At 50.5% G+C, this 20,625-nt stretch overlaps 1 protein-coding gene across 1 annotated transcript in view; it reads left to right on the top strand.

Moving 5' to 3' along the window:
* Positions 1-20,625, top strand: part of LOC115093790 (MOB-like protein phocein) — a 76,575-nt gene that overhangs the window by 31,066 nt on the left and 24,884 nt on the right. Inside the window, exons 3-4 of the mRNA XM_029606049.1 lie at positions 13,146-13,246; positions 20,428-20,470. Coding sequence (XP_029461909.1) covers positions 13,146-13,246; positions 20,428-20,470 — 144 coding nt within the window. The remainder of the gene's footprint in view (positions 1-13,145; positions 13,247-20,427; positions 20,471-20,625) is intronic.

Here is a 20,625-nt window from a genome sequence, read left to right as displayed (position 1 = left end):
AACCATCTTTGCTTTTGAATTGCTCTTTTTGGTGACAGTACATATGGAATATTTGGAGTAGGATTCTTTAGTTTACACTTCAGATATTGGCAGGGCTGGAAAAATCCCCGGCACCTAAAATTCAGGGCCTGAAATCTCTTTGAGAGGTGTGGGGCCCGGGCTGGAGGGAACCATGGTGGCAGCTGACAGTGTGGCCTAGGAGAGTTAGGGTGGGTGCCAGGGCCCTATTGCTGTGCCCAGGGGAAGAAGAGGGAGGGGGAGAGAGGTGGAACGCGTAGGAGAGTTTCTGGGGGGAGGGGAAGTGGGGTGCTTAGAAGGAGGAAGAGAGCTAGAAATGCTTGGAGGGGGGAGGAGGAGGGAGTGAGAAGTATGCTTGGAAAGTAAGGGGTGAGAATTCCTGGAAGCAGTGGAAGAACGGAGGAAGGAATCCCTGGATGGAGGAGAGGGAAGGGGAGATAAAAGGGGAAACCCCTAAAATAGACAATAAAATAAAGAGCAAACTGTGAAGAGGGAAAAAAAAGTTACATTTCCTTGGCTCCAAAAAACTGTTTGTTTGGACACTGAGTTTTATAAATGCTTTTTCCTTTTCATCCTGCCCACCAATCCACACCTGCGGGATTCCCCTACTTGCCAGTAGGTGGAGGCAGAGACATTTTTTCCAAGTTCTGTTTTTTGCTTAATTCTCTCACACTATATATCCTGGGATAGCTGGGAGGTTCCTCATTCTCTGCCTCCAATTAGGTGGGAGGTGTGCTGGGATAGCTAGAACTATAAAAAAAAAAAAAACCATAGAGAGAAGTAGTAATAGGGCGAGGTAGTTATACTCCGGGGGAACCCTTCCTCACCTTTTGAAGGAATAGTCCTAAGCAAGCCATGGTCTGCAGAGAGCAGTTCCAGGAGGGGGAGGCACACACCTTAGCCACAGCGGCGGGGAACGCAGGCTTCTCCCTCTTCAGTGGCAAGACGCAAGGCCAAGAGGGGCCGGAAATGCCATGCAATGTGGGACTAGAAGGAGGAGCTCCATCGTGGGCTCCTTTTGCCCCCACTGTGATGTCTGTGAATCGCCAGAAAACAGACAGTGGAGAGCAAGTGAGGAGAGAAGGAGTGGGCTGCAAGCAGATGCACCCGCCAACGCCGACTCAGAGGGAGCCGCGAGAGCAGCTTGATCGGTCAGATGGCCCATCATGGGGGGATGCAACCTTAGTGCAGGCAGGCCCTGCGTTAGAGAGAGAAGTCCTAGAGGGTAGAAAGCAAGGCCTAGCGCAGGAAATTGAGTTTGCCACAGAATTTATCTTGCTAATGAACCAGGTCTATAAAAAAAAAAAAATGAAAGCCAAACCTGCTACATTAGAAGGTTCCCTGGGATGCAGTTCCCTCTTGGGCTCCCAGCGCACGCCAGGTTTAACGATGCCTAGGACAGAGGGAACCCCTTTGCCGCTCCCGCTGCCCTTTCCTGGTGGTTGGGAGAATGATGAAGGGGATTTGGAACTCCCAGAGGAAGCTCCTGTGGAGGAGGAGGGGAGTGAAGGGGGAGATGTAGCAGTGAGATTGTTTAGGAAGGAAGAACTGAGCCTCCTCACAGTAAAGGTTATGCAGGAGTCAGGCAAAGAAACAGGCCGGTACAGTAAGGAGCGGTAGGAAGAGCTGCATTAGTGCCGGGCGCACCTGCGTTTGCCGCACGCACAGTCCGGCTCACCTACCGCTCGATACTGTATTTAAATAGCTTGCAAATGCAAGCCGCGTCCAAGAAGCGTCCGTGAAGCGTTAGGCCCGCGCAACCCATTTTACTGTATAGGCGTTTTATACAGCGCCTATACAGTAAAATGGGTTGCGCAAGATCCTTAATGACCTCCCTTTACTCACTACAACAAGGGGAGGTAGATAGGTCACTTAAAGTCTCAAAGGTAAAGGCCCCAGTAGCAGCAGTGTAACTATATACCAGTAGAAGAGGGTGCCTCCTTAAGAGACGCACGGGATAGAAAGGTAGAAGCCTTTTTAAAGAAAGCGTTTGAGATAGTCAGTTTGTCTATACAAGCAGCGGTGTGTAGGGGCTACGTAGCCAGGGCATTAATCAAATGGTTCCAGCAGCTCCTGGAAGAAACGTTAGGGATAGGAGAAAGGCCAGGGGATAGGATGGCCAGAATAGAGTCAGGGACGGCCTTTCTGGCAGACACACACTGTATGATCTCATTAGACTTTCAGCCAAACAAATGGCATCAGTGGTGGTGGCGGCAAAGAGGTTTATGTGGCTCAGACATTGGGTGGCGGATGCACCTTCGAAAGCAGGATTACGCGTCCTGCCCTTCAAAGGGCGTCTCCTCTTAGGACACCCTAATGAAGAGTCTGGTAGTCTCAAAGCCACAGAGACTCCCAGAGGATAGTCCCAAAGGTCTCTTAAGGCCCTCTAAACAAAAGATCAAGGAATTTAGAGGGTTTAGGCAAGTGAGAGTACCGGGTTGTGAGGGAGTTAGGCCCCAGCTGAGAGAGCCATTTTGAGCGACACAGAGCTGGGTTATAGAGAAAGCCCCCAGAGCTCCAGAGGAGTTTTAATGGGGCTAAGTGATGATCAGGGGGCCCACCCCGAACCTCCTAGAGTGGGCAATTGCCTAACACTATTTTTGAAGGAGTGGGCCCGAGTCAGCAGGGACAGGTGGGTGCTGGAAGTGCCTAGGGTACTCACTGGATTTGGCTACCACAGTTCCAGAATTCCTTTTGGAGTCCCCCTGCAGATCGCAAGAGAAAAGAGAGGCAATCAGTTCTCCCCTAGACAAACTGGTGGCACTAGAAGCAATAGTACCAGTTCCAGTCCCAGAGAGGGGCACAGGTTGTTACTCCCTATACTTTTGTAGTACCCAAAAAAGAAGTGGCGTTTTGCCCGGTATTAGACTTGAAAAGGGTGAACAGAGCCCTCAGGGTGAGAGGGTTCAGAATGGAAACATTGGGGCAGTCAGAAAGGGGGAAGTTCTGACTGCGCTGGACCTAGCAGAAGCATATTTTCATATCCCCATCAGAGAATCGCATTGCAGATACCTGAGGTTTGCAGTCCTGGGGAACCATTATCAGTTCAAAGCACTGCCGTTTGGTCTAGCCACAGCACCAAGAAGGTGATGGTGGCAGCAGCACGATTGGCTGTTCCCTGTATGTACCCGGATCAGCCCAGACACCTGGGTTCATCTCCCCCTATCAGCAGAAGGAGACAGAGAAAAAAAACCTCGCTGACACCGTATCTAAGCAACTGTGCCACCTGCAGTTCTCAGTATTTCTCTGTCTCCAGCAGATGGCAGAGGTTGTTAATCCTGCAGTTCTGCAGTTGACTGATTTTTTTTTTTTTTTTCCAGCAAATTTTTTTCTTTTGAGCCTTCCTCCCAGGGGTTTCTTTATTTTTTTAGAATCCTTAGGGTTCTTCCTTGTCCGGTTGAGGCGGCCGAGCTGGGGGTTGGTACCCTTGTATGTGCTTGGTCTGGGCGCCCGTGAGGTGTAAATCTGGTTGTCCAGATCCCTCCCTTCACGAGGCTGCTGAGGCGGCTGCAGGCTCTTTACAATACTTCTTTACAAGATTTTTTGGCTATTTTTGCCTATTTTTTCAGGACAAGTTGTTCATTTTTAACTAAAGCTAATTAAAAAAAAACAAATCAAAACTGTGTTTGCACCAGAGCAACTTCCTCCCCTTAGGTAGGAGCTGTTTGTTTGGGGGACCTTTTCTTCTGTCTTGGTGAGTACCTTCAGAGAAAGAGATAAAATGAAAATCCTATCTTATGGCTCGCGGCAGGGCATGCCATTCATGCGGCTCTGATTCTTCCCGGCTTAATAGGTCGGGGTTATGCGCTAACCGTGCCGACGGTGGGGAGGGTTCGTCTATGGCTCCTTCTCCCGCTAAACACCGTCGAGTATCATTGTCTTTTGGACCGGCTGCAACTTCTTTTTTACCTCACCCGGCTGGCGCAGGAATGGTGGCCATTTTCGATTTTTCTGTGGTAGTTCCCGCGTCTCTGGGGAGGGCTGGGGGAGGGTTCTCTATCTCTGTTTCCGGTCCATTCCGGGTTGGGGAACGGGCAAGGAGGGCTAGAAGGGGAGGAAAGCTCTGGTTTGCCTGTTTTTCAACCAGACCATGCTGGTTTGGTGCATTGAGGCTTTTCTCCAAAGACTTTGTTTTGTTACTTCATGATGCCTATATGGCTAGACAGAAGGCAGCTTGGGGGACTACACAGCCACGGATTCCACCAGTCCAGTCCACTGAGGGTCCTTCGGGGGGGGGGGGTCCCAGGAGGTCTCCTATGCCCAGTAATAGGGTTCCCTCAGCACAGGGTTCAATTTTTCGCCCGCAGGGTGATGCAGCTGGGGTGGTTGATCTGGAGGACGCTATAATAGCTCTTGGTGGTACTAGTTCGGGGTCTGGCCAAGCTCCCCTGTTGGCTCCGGTTATTCCGGCTACCGAGGATGCGGGTCAAGGGGATGACCTGGACTCTCTTATTCATGAGGTGGAGGATCCTAAGGTAGTCTGCCTTTTTAAAAGGGAAGAGCTGGAGGCTTTGCTTCCTTTGGCTTACCAGGTTCTTGGGGTTAAAATGCCTCAGGAGAACCAGGATTTGGACGGCAAGGACCCAGTACTAGGTGCCATCCGAGATCCTCCAACTTCTTTCCCTTACCACAAGTCGGTTAGGAAGTTAGTAGAAGAGGAATGGGGGACCTCCTGATTCTGGTTTAAAGGTTGGCAGAGCCATAGGGAAACTTTACCCTCTACCAGAACAGGATTTAGAATTTTTTCTCTCCTGAAAGTAGATGTGGCCGGTGTCTGCTGTGACTAAGCGCACCATGATTCCGATTATTAGTTTGGCAGCTTTAAAAGATGTACAAGATCCTAAGATGGAGTTACACCTTAAAAGGATTTTTGAAGTGGCGTTCCTGGGTTTGCGTGCAGCGCTTTGTTCAAGTTTCTTGCAGCATGCTTGTCTCTGGTGGGTACAGCAGTTTTCAAGGTAATTTGTCTCAATCAGGTGTGGACGCGGATACGGCTGAGCGTGTGGAAGCAGCTGTGGCTTACGGTGCGAGTGCCCTCTATGATTTGGTGCATACTTCCTCCAGAGTAATGGCATCAGCTGTGGCCGCCCGAAGGTTGCTTTGGCTTCGCAATTGGGCGGCGGATGTTTCCTCTAATACATAATTGGCATCCTTGCCTTTCAAAGGTAAGTTCTTGTCTGACGAGGATCTAGAGCAGCTGATCCAGTCTCTTGGAGACAAAGTCCTCAGGCTACCCGAGGCTAAACCTAAGGGTAAGAGATTTTTTCAATCATGGTCTTGTTTTCGGTCCGACAGAAGATCGCGGCCTACCCATGGACCATAGAGACGATATTTTTCACGGGGCAAGCATGGGAACAATCCTTTCATGGAGCCAGAAGTCCTTTAGGGGATCCTCTGGTGGCTTCTCGGCAGGAGGTAAGTCTACCCAATGATGCCAGGCTGGTCCATTCCATCGTTCCTATTATAAGAGGTTGCTTACAGCACTTTTATGACAAGTGGGCCGAGATCACTCAGGACCAGTGGGTTCTCAATGTGATAAGAAACTGTTACATTTTAGAATTTGCTTGTCCCGTACGGGAACTTTTTCTAATTTCCCCATGCAGCTATCCGGTCAAGCGAGCGGCTGTACAACTGACTCTAGACCGGTTATGTCGGTTAAGTGCGGTAGTACCAGTTCCCAGAGCGGAGCTCCATCAGGGGAGATACTCCATTTATTTCTGGTCCCAAAAAGTAGGGCTCATTTCGGCCGATACTCGATTTTAAAGAAGGTCAATGCAAAACTCAAGGTGCCACGCTTCAGGATGGAAACCCTCGGTCGGTCATAGCAGCTGTACACAAAGGAGAATTCCTGGCTTCCTTGGATCTCATGGAGGCTTATCTACATATTACCATCCATCAGGATTCTCGGTATTTTTCTCCACTTCATGATATTCTGGGTCAAACATTTTCAGTTTCAGGCTCTTCTTCCGTTTGGTCTCGCCACAGCTCCCCAGACTTTCACCGAGGTGATGGTGGTGGTAGCAGCTTTCCTTCAAAAGGAGGGTATTCTAGTTCACCCATATTTGGACGATTGGTTGATCAGAGCCAAGTCAGAATCTCTATGCCACAAGTCGTTTCATCGAGTTCTCGAAGTCCTACAGTCCCTAGGTTGGGTAGTGAATTATGACAAAAGTCAGCTATCACCAATACAAACTTTGGAGTATTTAGGAGCTCGGTTCGACACTCTTATAGGCAGAGTCTTTCTCTCTCAAGATGGAATCTTGAAACTTCAGGCCTAGATCCGCTAGTTTTTGCGGTTGCAGGTACCCAAGGTCTGGGACTACTTACAGATACTCGGCTGAATGGCCTCCACACTGGACTTGGTTCCCTGGGCATTTTCTCATATGAGACCACTTCAGAAGGCATTGTTGTCCCGCTGGAAGCAAGTATAGGAAGAATATCATATCCGCTTACCTCTCGAGGGTTTGCCAAGAGACAGTCTGTCATGGTGGCTTCAGACTTCCAATCTCAGTCGGGGAATGGCCCTCGAAGTTCCCGATTGGATGGTGGTTACTACCGATGCCAGTCTCTCTGGATGGGGAGTAGTTTGTCAGTCCCATTCAGTTCAGGGATCCTGGTCCACGAGACAGTCTGTGTGGTCTATCAACCGTCTACAGACTAGGGCGGTTCGCTTGGCCTTGAAGGAGTTTCTGCTGTTACTACTGTATCGTCCAGTTCGAGTTCTGTCGGACAACGTGACAACAGTAGGATATATAAATCGGCAGGGTGGAACCAAAAGGCAAGGCAGTGGCTTTGGAGGCCAGAGGTTGTTGCTCTGGGCGGAACGACATATCTAGAGAGATTAGCGGCATCCCACATCACAGGAACAAAGAATGTTCAGGCAGATTTCTTGAGTCGCACACACTTGGATCCAGGTGAGTGGGAACTCTCAGAGATAGCCAGGCAGTTAATTCGAGATCATTGGGGTCTACCTCACGTCGACCTTATGGCGACCTCTCAGAATTCCAAGGCCTTCCAATTCTTGTCGCTGAAGACAGTAGGGGCCGAAGGGATCAACGTCTGGTTCTAAAATGGCCTCAGGGAGGTCTACTATATGTTTTTCCTCTGTGGCCCGCTGGTGGGCAAGGTTCTACATCGCATAGAAAAGCATTGTGGAGAGGTGATTCTGGTGGCTCCGGAGTGGCCTCGGCATCCGTGGTTTGCAGATCTGGTCAACCTGGCGGTGGGCGGCCCACTTCAGCCACCTGACGTGTCTTCTTGGATAGGGTCCTATATTTTTCGACCAGGCTGCTTGCTTTTGTCTAGCGGCATGGCTTTTGAGAGGAGGCATTTGAAAAGGAAAGGTTACCCAGACTCGGTAGTCACCACATTGTTACAGTCTAGAAGGAAGTCTAGAAGGAAGTCTACTAACCTCTCTTATGTTCGGGTATGGAACATTTTTTAGTCCTGGTGTTTCGTCAGGGGAATTCGCCCTCTTAGGGCCTTTATTCCTAAAATATTATCTTTCTTATAGGATGGCTTCACCAAGGTCTTATCTCTTAGTTCTCTTAAAGTGCAGGTAGCAACACTGTGCTCTCTCCATGGCAAAAATTGAAGGTCCTCTATTTCATTCTCATCTGGACGTGTTTCATTTCTTAGAGGTACGATAAATATTCGTCCTCCAGTTCGGAAATCTTGTCCATCCTGGAACCTTAATCTAGTTCGTTAAAGCTCTGTGTGAACCTCCCTTCGTGCACATCGAAGGGCCACGTTAAAGGATTTGAAACGTAAGGGTAATTTTTCTCCTCGCCGATTTGTTCGGCTAGAAGAATTTCTGAGTTACAGGCATTATCTTGTCAAGATCCTTTCCTTCAGATTTCGGAATCCGGAGTTTCTTTACGGATGATCCTTCCTTTTACCAAAGGTGGTTTCAGCGTTCCATGTCAATCAGTCAGTGAACTTCCGGCTTTTCCTAACTTACCGTGTCAGATCCTAATGCGAGGGAGCTCAAACTTCTAGATGTTCAGAGAGCTTATTGCGTTATCTCGACATTACCAATGACTTTAGGATGTCTGATCACCTCTCTTCGTGCCTGTGAGTGGTCCTAATAGAGGCTCAAGGCTTCTAAAGCCTGTATTGCATGATGGTCGAAGGAAGCTATTTCTTCCGCGTATATTACACGGGGTCATCCAGTTCCAGAAGGCTTGCGTGCTCACTCCACACGTTTGCAAGCAGCCTCGTGGGCGGAATCTCAACTTGTTTCCCCACAGGAAATCTGCAGAGCAGCGACTTGGAAGTCGCCGCATACTTTTGCAAGGCATTATCACTTAGATGTCGGGGCTCCGGCAAACCCTTCCTTTGGCGAGAGTGTTTTGCGAGTGGGACTCTCCAGGTCCCATCCTGGGTAAGAGCTTTGGTTCATCCCAGGTGTCTGGACTGACCTGGGTACATACAGGGAAAAGAAAATTGGTTCTTACCTGCTAATTTTCGTTCTGTAGTACCTCGGATCAGTCCAGAGCCTTCCCAATTAGAAGGGAGTTATATTAAGGGGAGAGTCATCCGCTCAGCTGTAAGATTGTTCTCTGTTGCATTCCATGTTCTTGTTAATTGTTGTTTAATGGTTCCATATTTTTTTGCCATTATCTGCTTTGATATAGATATATACTGATGAACTGCAGGTGGCACGGTTGCTTAGAAATGGTGTCAGCGAGGTTGTTTTTCTCTGTCTCCATCTGCTGATAGGGGGAGATGAACCCAGGTGTCTGGACTGATCCGTGGTACTATAGCAACGAAAATTAGTAGGTAAGAACCAATTTTCCTATAAGAACCAGGTCAGAGGAGGAGAGCAGCAGCTTCAAAAGGAGGGTGAGGGAGCTCCTCGAGGAGGCCAAAAGCAGGTTATAGCCTTCCCAAAGATTAGTGAACCTGGGAGCCCAGTTCGACACTGAGCAGGCAAAGGTGTTTTTAACAAAAAAGAGGGCAGACAAACTGAGTTACCAGGTGAGGAAACTTACAGGGTCCAGGAAACCGGCAGCAAGAGATTACCTGAAGGTGCTGGGGTCGATGGCAGCGACCATAGAGGTAGTCCAATGGGCAAAGGCTCATACACGCCCACTACAGAGAGCATTGCTCTTAAGATGGAACCCCAGCATGCGAAGATATGGAGAGAGGCTCAGGCTCACCTCCAAGGCCAGAGCCAGCCTATGTTGGTGGCTAGTTGAAAGCAACTTGTTAGCAGGGGTCAGCTAGTTCCTCCCGGACTGGGTGACATTAGCGACAGACTCCAAGCAGGTTAGGCTGGTGGAGGGGGCGCATTGCGAAAAACAGGTGGTACAGGACAGATGGTCAACCAAGGAGAGGGAGGCCTCAACGAACCAGTTGGAGCTCGAGAGCAGTAAGGCTGATGCTCAAATACTAAAGCTAAGCCCAGGGTCAGAGCAAAGCCGTTAACAGTCCTTTCCGACAGCATCACAGCAGTTTCCTAAATAAACAGGCAAGGGGGACATGAAGTTGGCAGTTAGGGGAAGAAGCAGAACGGTTAATGAGTTGGGCAGAAAAGAACCTGGCGGGTTAACAGCCAGTTACATAGCAGAGAAGGAGATCACACAGGCAGACTACCTCAACAGGCATGCACTAGACCATGGAGAATGAGAATTAATGGAGGAAGTGTTTTCAAGAGTGGTAGATAGATGGGGAAGGCCAGAATTGGACTTGATGGTAACAAGGAGGAATGCTAAGGCAGAATTTTCAGCAGGCACCAGGAGCAAGGTTCAAAAGGAGTAGATGCCCTAGTCTAGCCGTGGTTGGTGGACCAGCTGCTGTACGTATTTCCGCCATGGCCCTTAATAGCGAGGGTACTGAGGAAAGCATCAGATCACGGGTGCTGGATCATTCTGGTGGCCCCAGACTGGCCCAGAAGGTCGTGGTATGTGGAACTATTGAGGCTCAGCAGGGATGCACCTCTAAAGCTAGGGAAAGCCGAGAGCCTGCTCAGGCAGGGCCCAGTTAAGTCGGGAAAGTCAGATTGTTATTAACTTACAGCCTGGCTCTTGAGAGGGACAGGTTGGAGAAAAAAAGCTATTCAAGGGCAGTAGTAGCCACCTTGTTAAGATCTAGGAGCTACTCTGCCTTCCAGGTGTATGGTAGGGTCTGGAAGGTTTTTGAGGAGTGGTGCAAGAGAAGAAATGTCTCCCCAGAAACAGCGAAAGCAAGGAAAATCTTGCAGTTCCTGCAGGATGGTCTAGAGATCGGATCAGCCCTAAACTCTCTCAATGTGTAGGTGACAGCATTAGCCTGTTTTAGGGGCCAAGTGCAAGGAAGCTCCCTAGGGAGTCACCCTGACATAGCACATTTTTTGAGGGCAGTAAAACACATACGGCCTCCGAAATGCCAGGTAATACCCACATGGGATCTTAATTTGATCCTTAGGGCCTTGTCCATGGCACCCTTTGAACCATGTACAGGAGCAACATTAAAGGACCTCACTTTAAAGGCAGTCTCTCTATTGGCGATATGCTCAGCCCGAAGGGTCTCAGAGATCCAGGCGTTATCCTGTAGGGAGCCCTACCTGTCGTTTCACAGAGACAGGGTAGTTATTCATCCTATCCCATCCTTCTTACCTAAGGTGCTGTCAGAGTTTCATGCAAATCAGGAGATTGTTTTAACCAGCTCTGAGGAAGACAGAGGGTGGCCAAGCAGGGGGGCAGTCCTCACTCGCTAGATGTCTGGAGGATGCTGCTTCATTATTTAAAGGTTCACCAATGAATTCAGGAATTCAGACAGATTGTTTGTCCTGTTGGAAGGCCACAAGAAGGGGCCAGGCAGCTTCTAAGCCCTCAATTAACATGCTGGATTAGGGAAACGATAGTGGGTAGCATATATTGCACAGGGAAGCAGCCCCGAGGGCCTGATGCACCCATTCTACTAGAGCTCAAGCAACCTCATGGGCAGAGAGTAGGGCTGCAGTGCCTCAGGATATTTGTAGGGCAGCCACGTGGTGGTCCTGGGATACTTTCACAAAATCATTATAAGCTAGACCTGCAGGCAGAAGAGGATCTAAAGTTTAGCAAAGTAGTGTTGGGGGCCTCTAAGGCCTCAGCCCACCCGAATTAGTTACTGACAGGTACATCCTGCAGGTGTGGACTGGTCTGCAGGATGAAAAGGAAGGTGAAATTTATACTTACCAGATAATTTCCTTTCCTTTAGTCCTAGTACCCTCCCGAAGGGGGAAAACAAAAGGGGAGGGAGTTTAAAAAAAAAAAAAAAAAAAAAAAAAAGAAGAGAAATGCAGGACATCAGCCTAATAGGCTAGGGCAAGAGGCTATTGAGGAGACCTCCCAGCTATCCCAGGATATAAAGTGTGAATGACATAAGCAAAAAAAAAAAAAAAAAAGGTTTCTGCCTCCACCTACTGGCAAGCAGGTATGGACTGGTCTGCTAGAATTAAAGGAAAGGAAATTATCTGGTAAGTATAAATTTCAACTTCTATCGCTAGATAATAGTGGCTTTTGCTTTGTTTCTGCCACCAATAGATGTAGCCATTGACATCCCAAACACTTGTGTGTCCCATTCACTTATTTGATTGACATGAACTTCATGTATGTGACTCTTGGTCCTCTCCACAGCTATGTAGAGTGTTAACTAAAGTTTGCATAGGAAAGAGCTGGTTCAAAGTAGGATATCCTGGATATATGAAAAAGAAGCAGCAGACAAATAAATACATCTGCAGCATTTTAGTATTTTTTTCACTGTTTGTCATACCTTGCATTGTATTGTATTTTCTGAAAGTTAGGATTGATATATATTTCCTTATTCTGCTAGACCAGACCTGCGTGGGTTTATATCACCCTACCACCAGATGGAGACAGAGGACACAATCTTTTCTGGAACATTTCCAGGGAAATGGCAGAAGCTATTGCTTTAGGAGTGAGGTTAAAAGTCTTTTACCGGGCATAGACCAAAACCTGGTTGCTGGGGATCCTACTGTACCAGTCCAGAACATGTTACCATCTGATGGAGACAGAGTACTTTCCTGCACTGCACCATCCTGTATATCAGTGATGATGTCACTGAAAATGGTTGTGTCCTCTATCTCCATCTACTGGTAGGGAGGTATAAACCCACACATCTAGACTGGTCTAGCAGGATTAATTTAAAATGTAAGATTAAATTTCTCCTCACCCAATCACCTAGGCACCTGGGTGAGGTATAGCAAAAATTATACAATAACACTTAAACAAATAAAAACTTACAACAAAATAACCAATCCCCATTACCCCTCCGCACTTCCTTCCATTACAAACAATAAAAATAGAATAATTTAAAACTGTAAGAATAAAACAAAATCAAATATAATAAAATATAAAATAAAAGCAATTCCTTGACTAAACTCATTTACAATCTCGTAAAAAGTCAGACACCCAGCATTATAACGTTTAAAAATATCTGCTCAGTCTGGGGATATGTATGTCATGCACTATCTGCATGAAAGGAGATGCCTGCCCACAGAGATGTAGGAATGGGGTGGGCCACGGCTGCTAGAGATCTAGGAGTGGGTCGGACAGGCAGCAGGAGGAGAGCAGTGGTGCATCGGCTATGCCCTCCATCTGTGAGCCCAACCGCTACTTTTGACCTCGGAGGAGTCAGTACCGCAGTGCAGTTCAAAGCAGCCATCGGGTCAGGCAGCAGAGGGAGAAGGACATGGTCCAAAGCACCGCTGGTCTCTTCCTACTGCTGATTAGCTTGATAAGGGGGAGGGGGAGAAAGTAAGAGAGAGCAAGAAGGGGGTAGAGGCAAGAGAAGCGAAGGAGTGAGGGAGAGAGAGAGACCAAGACCAGAGGGAGCAGGTGATGAGGGGGTGGAGTTTGTTTGGCTGGGGGGACCTCTCAACCTAAAATGATTTTCTGCTTGCCCCTCCCTGCCAAAAAAAAAGCCCATTCTTGGGATGTTTATGAACAGCAACAATTTCTCAAGGATAACATATTAGAATTATTTCTTGAAGATAGTGATGGCATAGAAACCCAGTGATGGGTTACAGGCAGTACATGTGACCTCTACCATTGCAGCTCCATCCAATGACTTACTTTTTTTAAAGAAATGTCTCCTCTCTGCAGATTGAATAATGCGCCATGTTTATTTTCTCTCTCCAGTACATCCAACAAAACATACGAGCAGACTGTTCGAACATTGATAAAATCCTCGAACCCCCAGAAGGCCAAGACGAAGGTGTATGGAAGTATGAGCATCTTAGGTAGGGAGTGTTGTACAGCTCCATGCGTGCATTTAGTTCGGTTTTGCGCAGCAGTTACTTCCTGCTTCTTTAAGTGCCCTAACTCCTTGAGTGGACATTCACCCATGCCGTGTTTCTGCCCCACTTCCATTTGTATTCTCTCACCCCCCTCCCACCCTGTCTGTTCACTGCAATGACCATCCTGTGACCGAGAAGCAAGCATTACTGGGTCTGTTGCAAATGCCACTGTCAGATGCTAGTTGGTGCCTATATTTGTATAAAATGAATAGATACCTGAAACCAAATTACAAAAGAATTGTAAAGCTGGAGTTGAGTATGGTCATGGATTGTGACGTTAAGAGCATGAAAAATATATGAAAACTAATCAAATGAATTAATTAGCAGCTTTACTTAGTTCAGAAATAAGAAAAGCACTGATGCGGCAAGTCCATCTCCTGCCAGCTTTCGTTAAAATGGACCACCTAGGTTCACACTGTGTGCGAAGGCTGACCACGGTCCTGTAACGCAGCAGAGCCTCATCGGCGGCTGCCGCAAAATATATAAAGTTTGGCCCAAATGTGGTGTTCCCTGTACGTACCTGGAATCAGTCCAGACAGTGGGTTATGTCCCCAATCCAGCAGATGGAGTCAGCACAAGCTTTGAGGGGGCGTATCCATATATACTCTACTACCCCTCTGCAGGAGTTCAGTATCTTCTGACTCCAGCAGATGCGAGTAGGGGAATCAGGCTTCCCCTCCTTTTCCTTTTTCTTCACTTCTTGCTTGATTATGGCTTGTTGTTTGGCTTTTTCTGTGGATCAAGTTTGTATCAAGTTTGTATTAAGTTTAAAAAAAAAAAAAATAATAATAAGGCAGAGTTCTTTCAACTTCTGGGGAGTGGCTTATCTTCCTTGTCTCTTCTCTGCGGCCTTGCTGTTTATTTCTCGTTGCAGCCAGGGGTAAGTTTGTTTTTCCTTTGTAGTTTTTTTTTTTTTTTTTTTTCCTTCACAGCTCAGCCCCCGGTGCCCGCGAAAGCCGGTGGAGCCGGCCTCTTCGCTCTTTACTCCCTCACCCGCGGCCATTTACAGCTCCTCATGGGCTGCTGAGCCATTTAGGGGAAAGATGTCTGGGGCGGGTCGTGTGGCCGGGAAAGCCCCCCCGCGGCACCCTCCTCTATTTTCGGACAGCGGGCAGTGCGGGCCGACCGGGCCCCCCCGCAGCGGCGCTTTTGTGCGCGTGGCCCCCCCCGTGGCTTTTTCTTTTCTCCTACAGCGATCCTGATGCCGCGGCCATCCCGCTGTGCGGCCTGTGGAGACCCGGGGTCTCGGATTTCCCGGGAGGGCATCTGTGCACGATGCCTTCCCAGGGGGGAAGGTACCTCACAGTCCCTGACTGATTTCTCTTTTTTGCCCGGGGCGGCGCGGGCCGGCCACTCCGCCATTTTTGGCGGGAACGGCGGCCATTTTACATTCTGAGCGCCCTGAGGTGCAGGCCACGAGGGAGAACGGATCCCTGGAGGACTCTACCAGCGGGGGTGTTCCCCCGATTTTGGTGCAGGAACCAAGCACCCAGAGCCAGGGAGCAGGAACCACGCCGCCCCCGAAGCGCACCCGAGCAGGCCGGGGTTCTCTCCGGAGTTTATCCTGCTCATGCATACCGCTTATCTGCAGGGGCTGGAAGCACCTGTGGGACCCCCCCCCCCCTCCTAAGATCCCTCGGATGTTGCCCTCGACGCCGGCCCCCCCCCGACCCTCCAGGAGTGGGGGCCTCCCGCCTTCCTACCCGGGTCCGATCCATGCCCGCGGCAGTGGGGGGCGGTGTCAGACCCAGCGGGACATGGACTTGACCTCCCGGACAGGGGACAAGGGGACGGCACGCAGGAGGGGGATGATCCGCGTAACCCTACGCCTCTTCCAGAGGGAAGAGCTGGACGACCTCATCCCGCAGATCATCCAAGAATTAGATTTGGACCCGCCACCAGACCCGCCTGCCCCAGTAGCCTCCCGCTGTCGTCACTTCTTCAAGAAGGGAGATCCTGTCCTGGGCGGCACTCCGGCCGAGGGCGTGGGCTTTTCCCATTCATGACTCGTTTTTACAACTTCTCACCAGGGAATGGGACACCCCGGAGGCCTCCCTGAAGAGCAGCCGGGCTATGGAAAAGCTGTACCCGCTCCCTGAAGATTTTCTGGACCTCATCAAGGTCCCAAATGGTGGACTCCGCAGTGTCGGCGGTCACGAAGAGGACGACTATCCCAGTGACGGGAGGTGCGGCGTTGCGGGACACACAGGATCGTAAGTTGGAAGTTTTCCTTAAGCGGGTTTTCGAGGTCTCCGCTCTGGGTATGCGGGCGGTGATGTGCAGTTCGCTTGCCCAGCGGGCTAGTCCTCCTTTGGGTGCAACAACTCCTCACGTCTCAGAACCTGCCGTCCGATGAGGCTGCCCAGGCAGATCGGCTAGAAGCCGCAGTGGCGTATGGGGCGGACGCCTCGTACGACCTTTTTCGGGTCCTCGCAAGATCCATGGTTTCGGTAGTGGCAGCACGACGACTACTGTGGCTACGCAATTGGGCGGCTGATACGTCCTCTAAGTCGAGTCTGGGCTCTCTTCCCTTCAGGGGCAAGTTCCTCTTCGGGGAGGATTTGGACCAGATCATCAAGTCCCTGGGGGAGAACGCTGTTCATATCGGCTGCCGGAGGATAGGTTTCGACCATCCAGAGCATTTTTCTTCTTCTCGGACCAGAGCCAGAGCGCAACGGCGCTACAGGGGATACAGACAGGCGGGCTCCCGGTCATCCGCCCCCAGGTCTCAGCCCTGGTCGCGCTCCTTTCGCGGGCGTCGGCCCACACGCACTACTCCCGGAACCGGGAACCCCTATACCAAGTCTTCACAATGATGCCAGTCTCGCCCACTCCCCTGGACCGACTAACGTATTTCTACGCGGAGTGGGCACAGATCACCTCGGACCAGTGGGTCCTGGATACCATAAAACACGGCTACGCATTGGAATTTGTCCGCCCCCCCGCAGGGAAGGTTCATCTTTTCCCCCTGTGGCTCGGACCTCAAGAGAGGAGCGGTGCAGCTAACTCTGGACAGACTCCGGGAGATAGGCGCTATTGCGCCCGTGCCCTTCGGAGAGGTGGGCTCGGGCCACTATTCCATCTATTTCGTCGTACCAAAGAAGGACGGCTCCTTCCGGCCTATCCTAGACCTCAAGGAAGTCAACAAATCCCTACAGTCGTTCGGTTCCGCATGGAAACGCTCCGGTCAGTGATTGCGGCGGTGCATCGGGGGGAGTTCCTCGCCTCCCTGGACTTAACGGAGGCCTACCTGCACATTCCCATCCGCCCGGACCACCACCGTTTCCTTCGTTTCAAAATTCTGGACCAGCATTTTCAGTTCACGGCTCTCCCGTTCGGATTGGCGACGGCGCCGCGCACCTTCACCAAAATCATGGTAGTCGTGGCGGCGGCTCTCCGGAAGGAAGGCATCCTGGTTCATCCTTATCTGGACGATTGACTCCTCCGGGCGAAGTCATTCGATCATGGACGCTCAGCGGTGACTCGAGTAGTACGGTTTCTACATTCCCTGGGATGGGTAGTGAACTTCTCCAAGAGCTCCCTCATGCCCTCGCAACGCTTGGGTTTTTTTTGGGGGCGACCTTCGACACCCTACTGGGCAAAGTTTTTCTGCGCCAGGACAAAGCTCAATCCTTGCGGGATCACACACGACGGTTCTCTGCGTCACCAGAGCCCACCTCCTGGGACTACCTGCAACTCCTGGGAGTGATAGGGTCCACCATCGACCTTGTACCTTGGGCTTTCGCGCACCTCAGGACCTTACAGTGGGCGCTCCTCTCCCGTTGGAAACCAGTATCGCAGGACTACCAGATGATACTCCCGCTCCCGCAGAATTCCAGGGACAGTCTGGGCTGGTGGTTGGATCCGCCGAACCTGGCCCGTGGCGTGTCCCTCAATCTGCCAAATTGGGTGGTGGTGACCACCGATGCCAGTCTAGCAGGCTGGGGTGCAGTCTGCGATCGAAGCGCCACGCAGGGGACGTGGTCCACGGTGGAGGCGAAGTGGTCAATCAACCGTCTGGAAACCAGAGTGGTCCGGCTAGCTCTGCGACATTTCCTCCCGCTTCTTCGGAACCGGGAAGTCAGAATCCTATCGGACAACGCTACCACCGTGGCCTACATCAACTGACAAGGAGGCACGCGCAGCCCGCAGGTCGCGCTCGAGGCGGCGCTGCTGATGCAATGGGCAGAGCGTCATCTCGTCCGGCTAGCGGCCTCGCACATCGCTGGTGTGGACAACGTCCAGGCGGACTTCCTCAGTCGTCAACTGCTGGACCCCGGAGAGTGGTCTCTCTCCGACAAAGCGATGCAACTTCTCGTCCATCGGTGGGGGACCCCCACTTGGATCTGATGGCGTCCGCTCTCAACGTCAAGGCTCCACGCTTCTTCAGTCGCCGGAGAGAGCGCGGCGCAGAGGGAGTGGATGCCCTGGTCCTCCCGTGGCCGCCACATCTTCTGCGCTACGCTTTTCCACCATGGCCCCTGGTGGGCAGGATGCTCCGCAGAATAGAAAGCCATCAGGGGACCATGGTTTTCGTCGCCCCAGAATGGCCCAGGCGACCCTGGTTTGCGGACCTGCTACAGCTGGTGATCGACGGGCCAATCAGGCTGGGGCACCTCCCCCAGCTTCTACATCAGGGCCCGGTATTTTTCGAGCAGGCAGAACTCTTCTGTCTTGCGGCCTGGCTTTTGAGAGGCGCCGCCTCCGGCGTCGGGGCTACCCGGAGGCGGGTAGTATCCACGCTATTGCGGGCATGAAAGACATCGACGTCGGCGGCCTATGTTCGAGTCTGGAATGTGTTCGAGCTGTGATGTACCAGCCAGGCCACGAGACCCGCTAAGGCTTCTGTACCTCAGATCCTTCAGTTTCTACAGGCGGGGGTAGAAAAAGGGCTCGCCTATAATTCACTACGGGTTTAGGTGGCCGCCCTTGGTTCACTGTTGAGCGATGGGGGCTCTCTTCTACAGTATCCTGACATTGCTCGTTTTCTCAAGGGTGTCAAGCATATGCGTCCTCCGTTACAGGACCCTTGTCCCTCCTGGAGTCTTAACCTTGTGCTTCGCTCCCTGTCGGGACCACCGTTCGAGCCGCTGCGCAATGCAACGATAAAGGATCTCACTCTCAAGACTGTATTTCTTGTGGCCATCTGTTCCGCTCGACGCATCTCGGAGCTGCAGGCTCTGTCGTGTAGAGAGCCCTATCTCCGTTTCTCCGACTCTGGAGTTTCGCTTCGCACCGTTCCCTCCTTCCTTCCGAAGGTGGTTTCATGCATTCCATGTGAACCAGACGGTGGAGTTGCCGTCCTTCTCTTCCTCAGCGCCGAAGTCTCTCCGTCTCTTGAATGTCAAGCGCACTCTGCGCCTCTATCTGGAGGCTACAAATGAGTTCCGGACCTCTGACCATCTCTTCGTACTCTGGGCCGGTCCTAAGAAGGGGTCTCAGGCCTCGAAGACTACCATTGCCAGATGGCTGAAGGCCGGCATTGCTGCTTCCTACATTGGGGCGGGTCGGACTCCCCCACCTGGAATCGTAGCGCATTCTACACATTCTCAGGCGGCTTCCTGGGCGGAGGTTCGCTCGGTATCCTCGCAGGAAATTTGTAGGGCAGCCACCTGGAAATCGTTACACACGTTCTCGAGGCACTATCGTCTGCACCTCGCCTCTTCGGTCTCTGGACACTTTGGCGAGCAGGTTCTCCGAGCAGGCCTCGCAGGACCCCACCCGATTTAGGGAAGCTTGGGTACATCCCACTGTCTGGACTGATCCAGGTACGTACAGGGAAAAGAAAATTATTGCTTACCTGCTAATTTTCGTTCCTGTAGTACCATGGATCAGTCCAGACGCCCACCGCGTTTGGGTTCTTGATCCTGCTCAGCTCTGCGCTACTTCTTGCTCGCAGTGTTCTGTGTCTTCACAGTCGTTTCTTTTCGCTGTTTTCCACAGCTCCCTACAAGTTGGTAGGATGTTTGCAGTTACTTGTTGCGGTTACAATTGTTTTCATTATCTGTTTCCACAAACTTGATCCTTCGGGGGTTTCTACTCTGGCTTTGATATACTCGATACTGAACTCCTGCAGAGGGGGTAGTAGTATATATGGATACGCCCCCTCAAAGCTTGTGCTGACTCCATCTGCTGGATTGGGGACATAACCCACTGTCTGGACTGATCCATGGTACTACAGGAACGAAAATTAGCAGGTAAGCAATAATTTTCTTTTTAAAGAGCTGCGGTTGCCATGTTAGTCCCTTTGGATAAGGTGTAGGTGATACCTTTTATTGTTCTTGCTTAATAGATCTGTGCCCAGCTTTTGAGAGGTGTCCTTGTGTTTAAAGAGAAAAGGGAGAGTTGAAGCGGGTTCCTGAACCCTCGCCTGTCTATGACGGACTCCCTTGTTTTTGCTTTCCTCGATAAACTGAAGGGGGATACTTGCTTGTTTTCTCACTTTCTCTAGAACTGTATTTTATTTCTTGTGCACGGTTTGGTATAGGAAGCAATTATGAAGAATTTCATTCTGCCACCAAGCAAGAGCTACATTTGTAGAGACAAGAAATGTGGTGTCAGAGGGTTGTCTAATCTATTTTTTTTTCTTTTTTTGGCCTGGTAGTTTTCTCCTGCTCCTCTGTACTTCCAACTCAGTCAGGACTTGCCTCTACTGGGGCTATGATGCCATGAGTCTGGAATCTTCCTCATTTATAACCCTCTCCCTCCTCTTGTCTAGTCCAGTCATCACCATCACCACGTTCTGGGACTGCTTTGGGACCCCGGTACCCCAACAGATTCCCTGCCCCCCTCCCCCTGCAGCGGCTGTGAGCTCTGCCTCCACAACACCCCCAGTCCTGGCCAAGCTGAGGAAATGAAGCTGGGCTCAGCCATCGGGCCCAGGCCTCTGCATGCCAGGGCGCAGCACTGCCACGGATTTGGGCCTGCTGTCTTCAGATGGGTTCCAGTGCTTGCTGGGTATCTGAAATAAATAAATCTCCAGGCTGGATGTTCTTCTTTTTTCTCATCTTAATATTTTATTTGAGCTTCCACATGTCAGTAGAGACTATTGAGAAGCCTGAAAACCTTTGAGAGCCTTAGTTTTAATGTGGATAAATGGTGACAGTCACATATTTTTGTTTCAGACAGTTCTGCCTTGAGTTGAATGGACTTGCTGTCAAACTTCAGGTAATTTTCTGGTTGAACTTTCTTTCATTATTGTACCTTCAAACCTTTGGTCCTTTTCACTCAGTGAAGATCTTTAGTTGCAAAACATTTTTCAGATGTTTGTACTAGATACAAGTCAAAAACCCTAGGGACCTGAGACTCATCCCATCTCCTCC

This window comes from Rhinatrema bivittatum, chromosome 6 (assembly GCF_901001135.1).
Source record: "Rhinatrema bivittatum chromosome 6, aRhiBiv1.1, whole genome shotgun sequence".
Classification (NCBI taxonomy): domain Eukaryota; kingdom Metazoa; phylum Chordata; class Amphibia; order Gymnophiona; family Rhinatrematidae; genus Rhinatrema; species Rhinatrema bivittatum.
The sequence above is the reverse complement of the archived record's forward strand: the minus strand, read 5'-3'. Positions and strand labels throughout refer to the sequence as shown.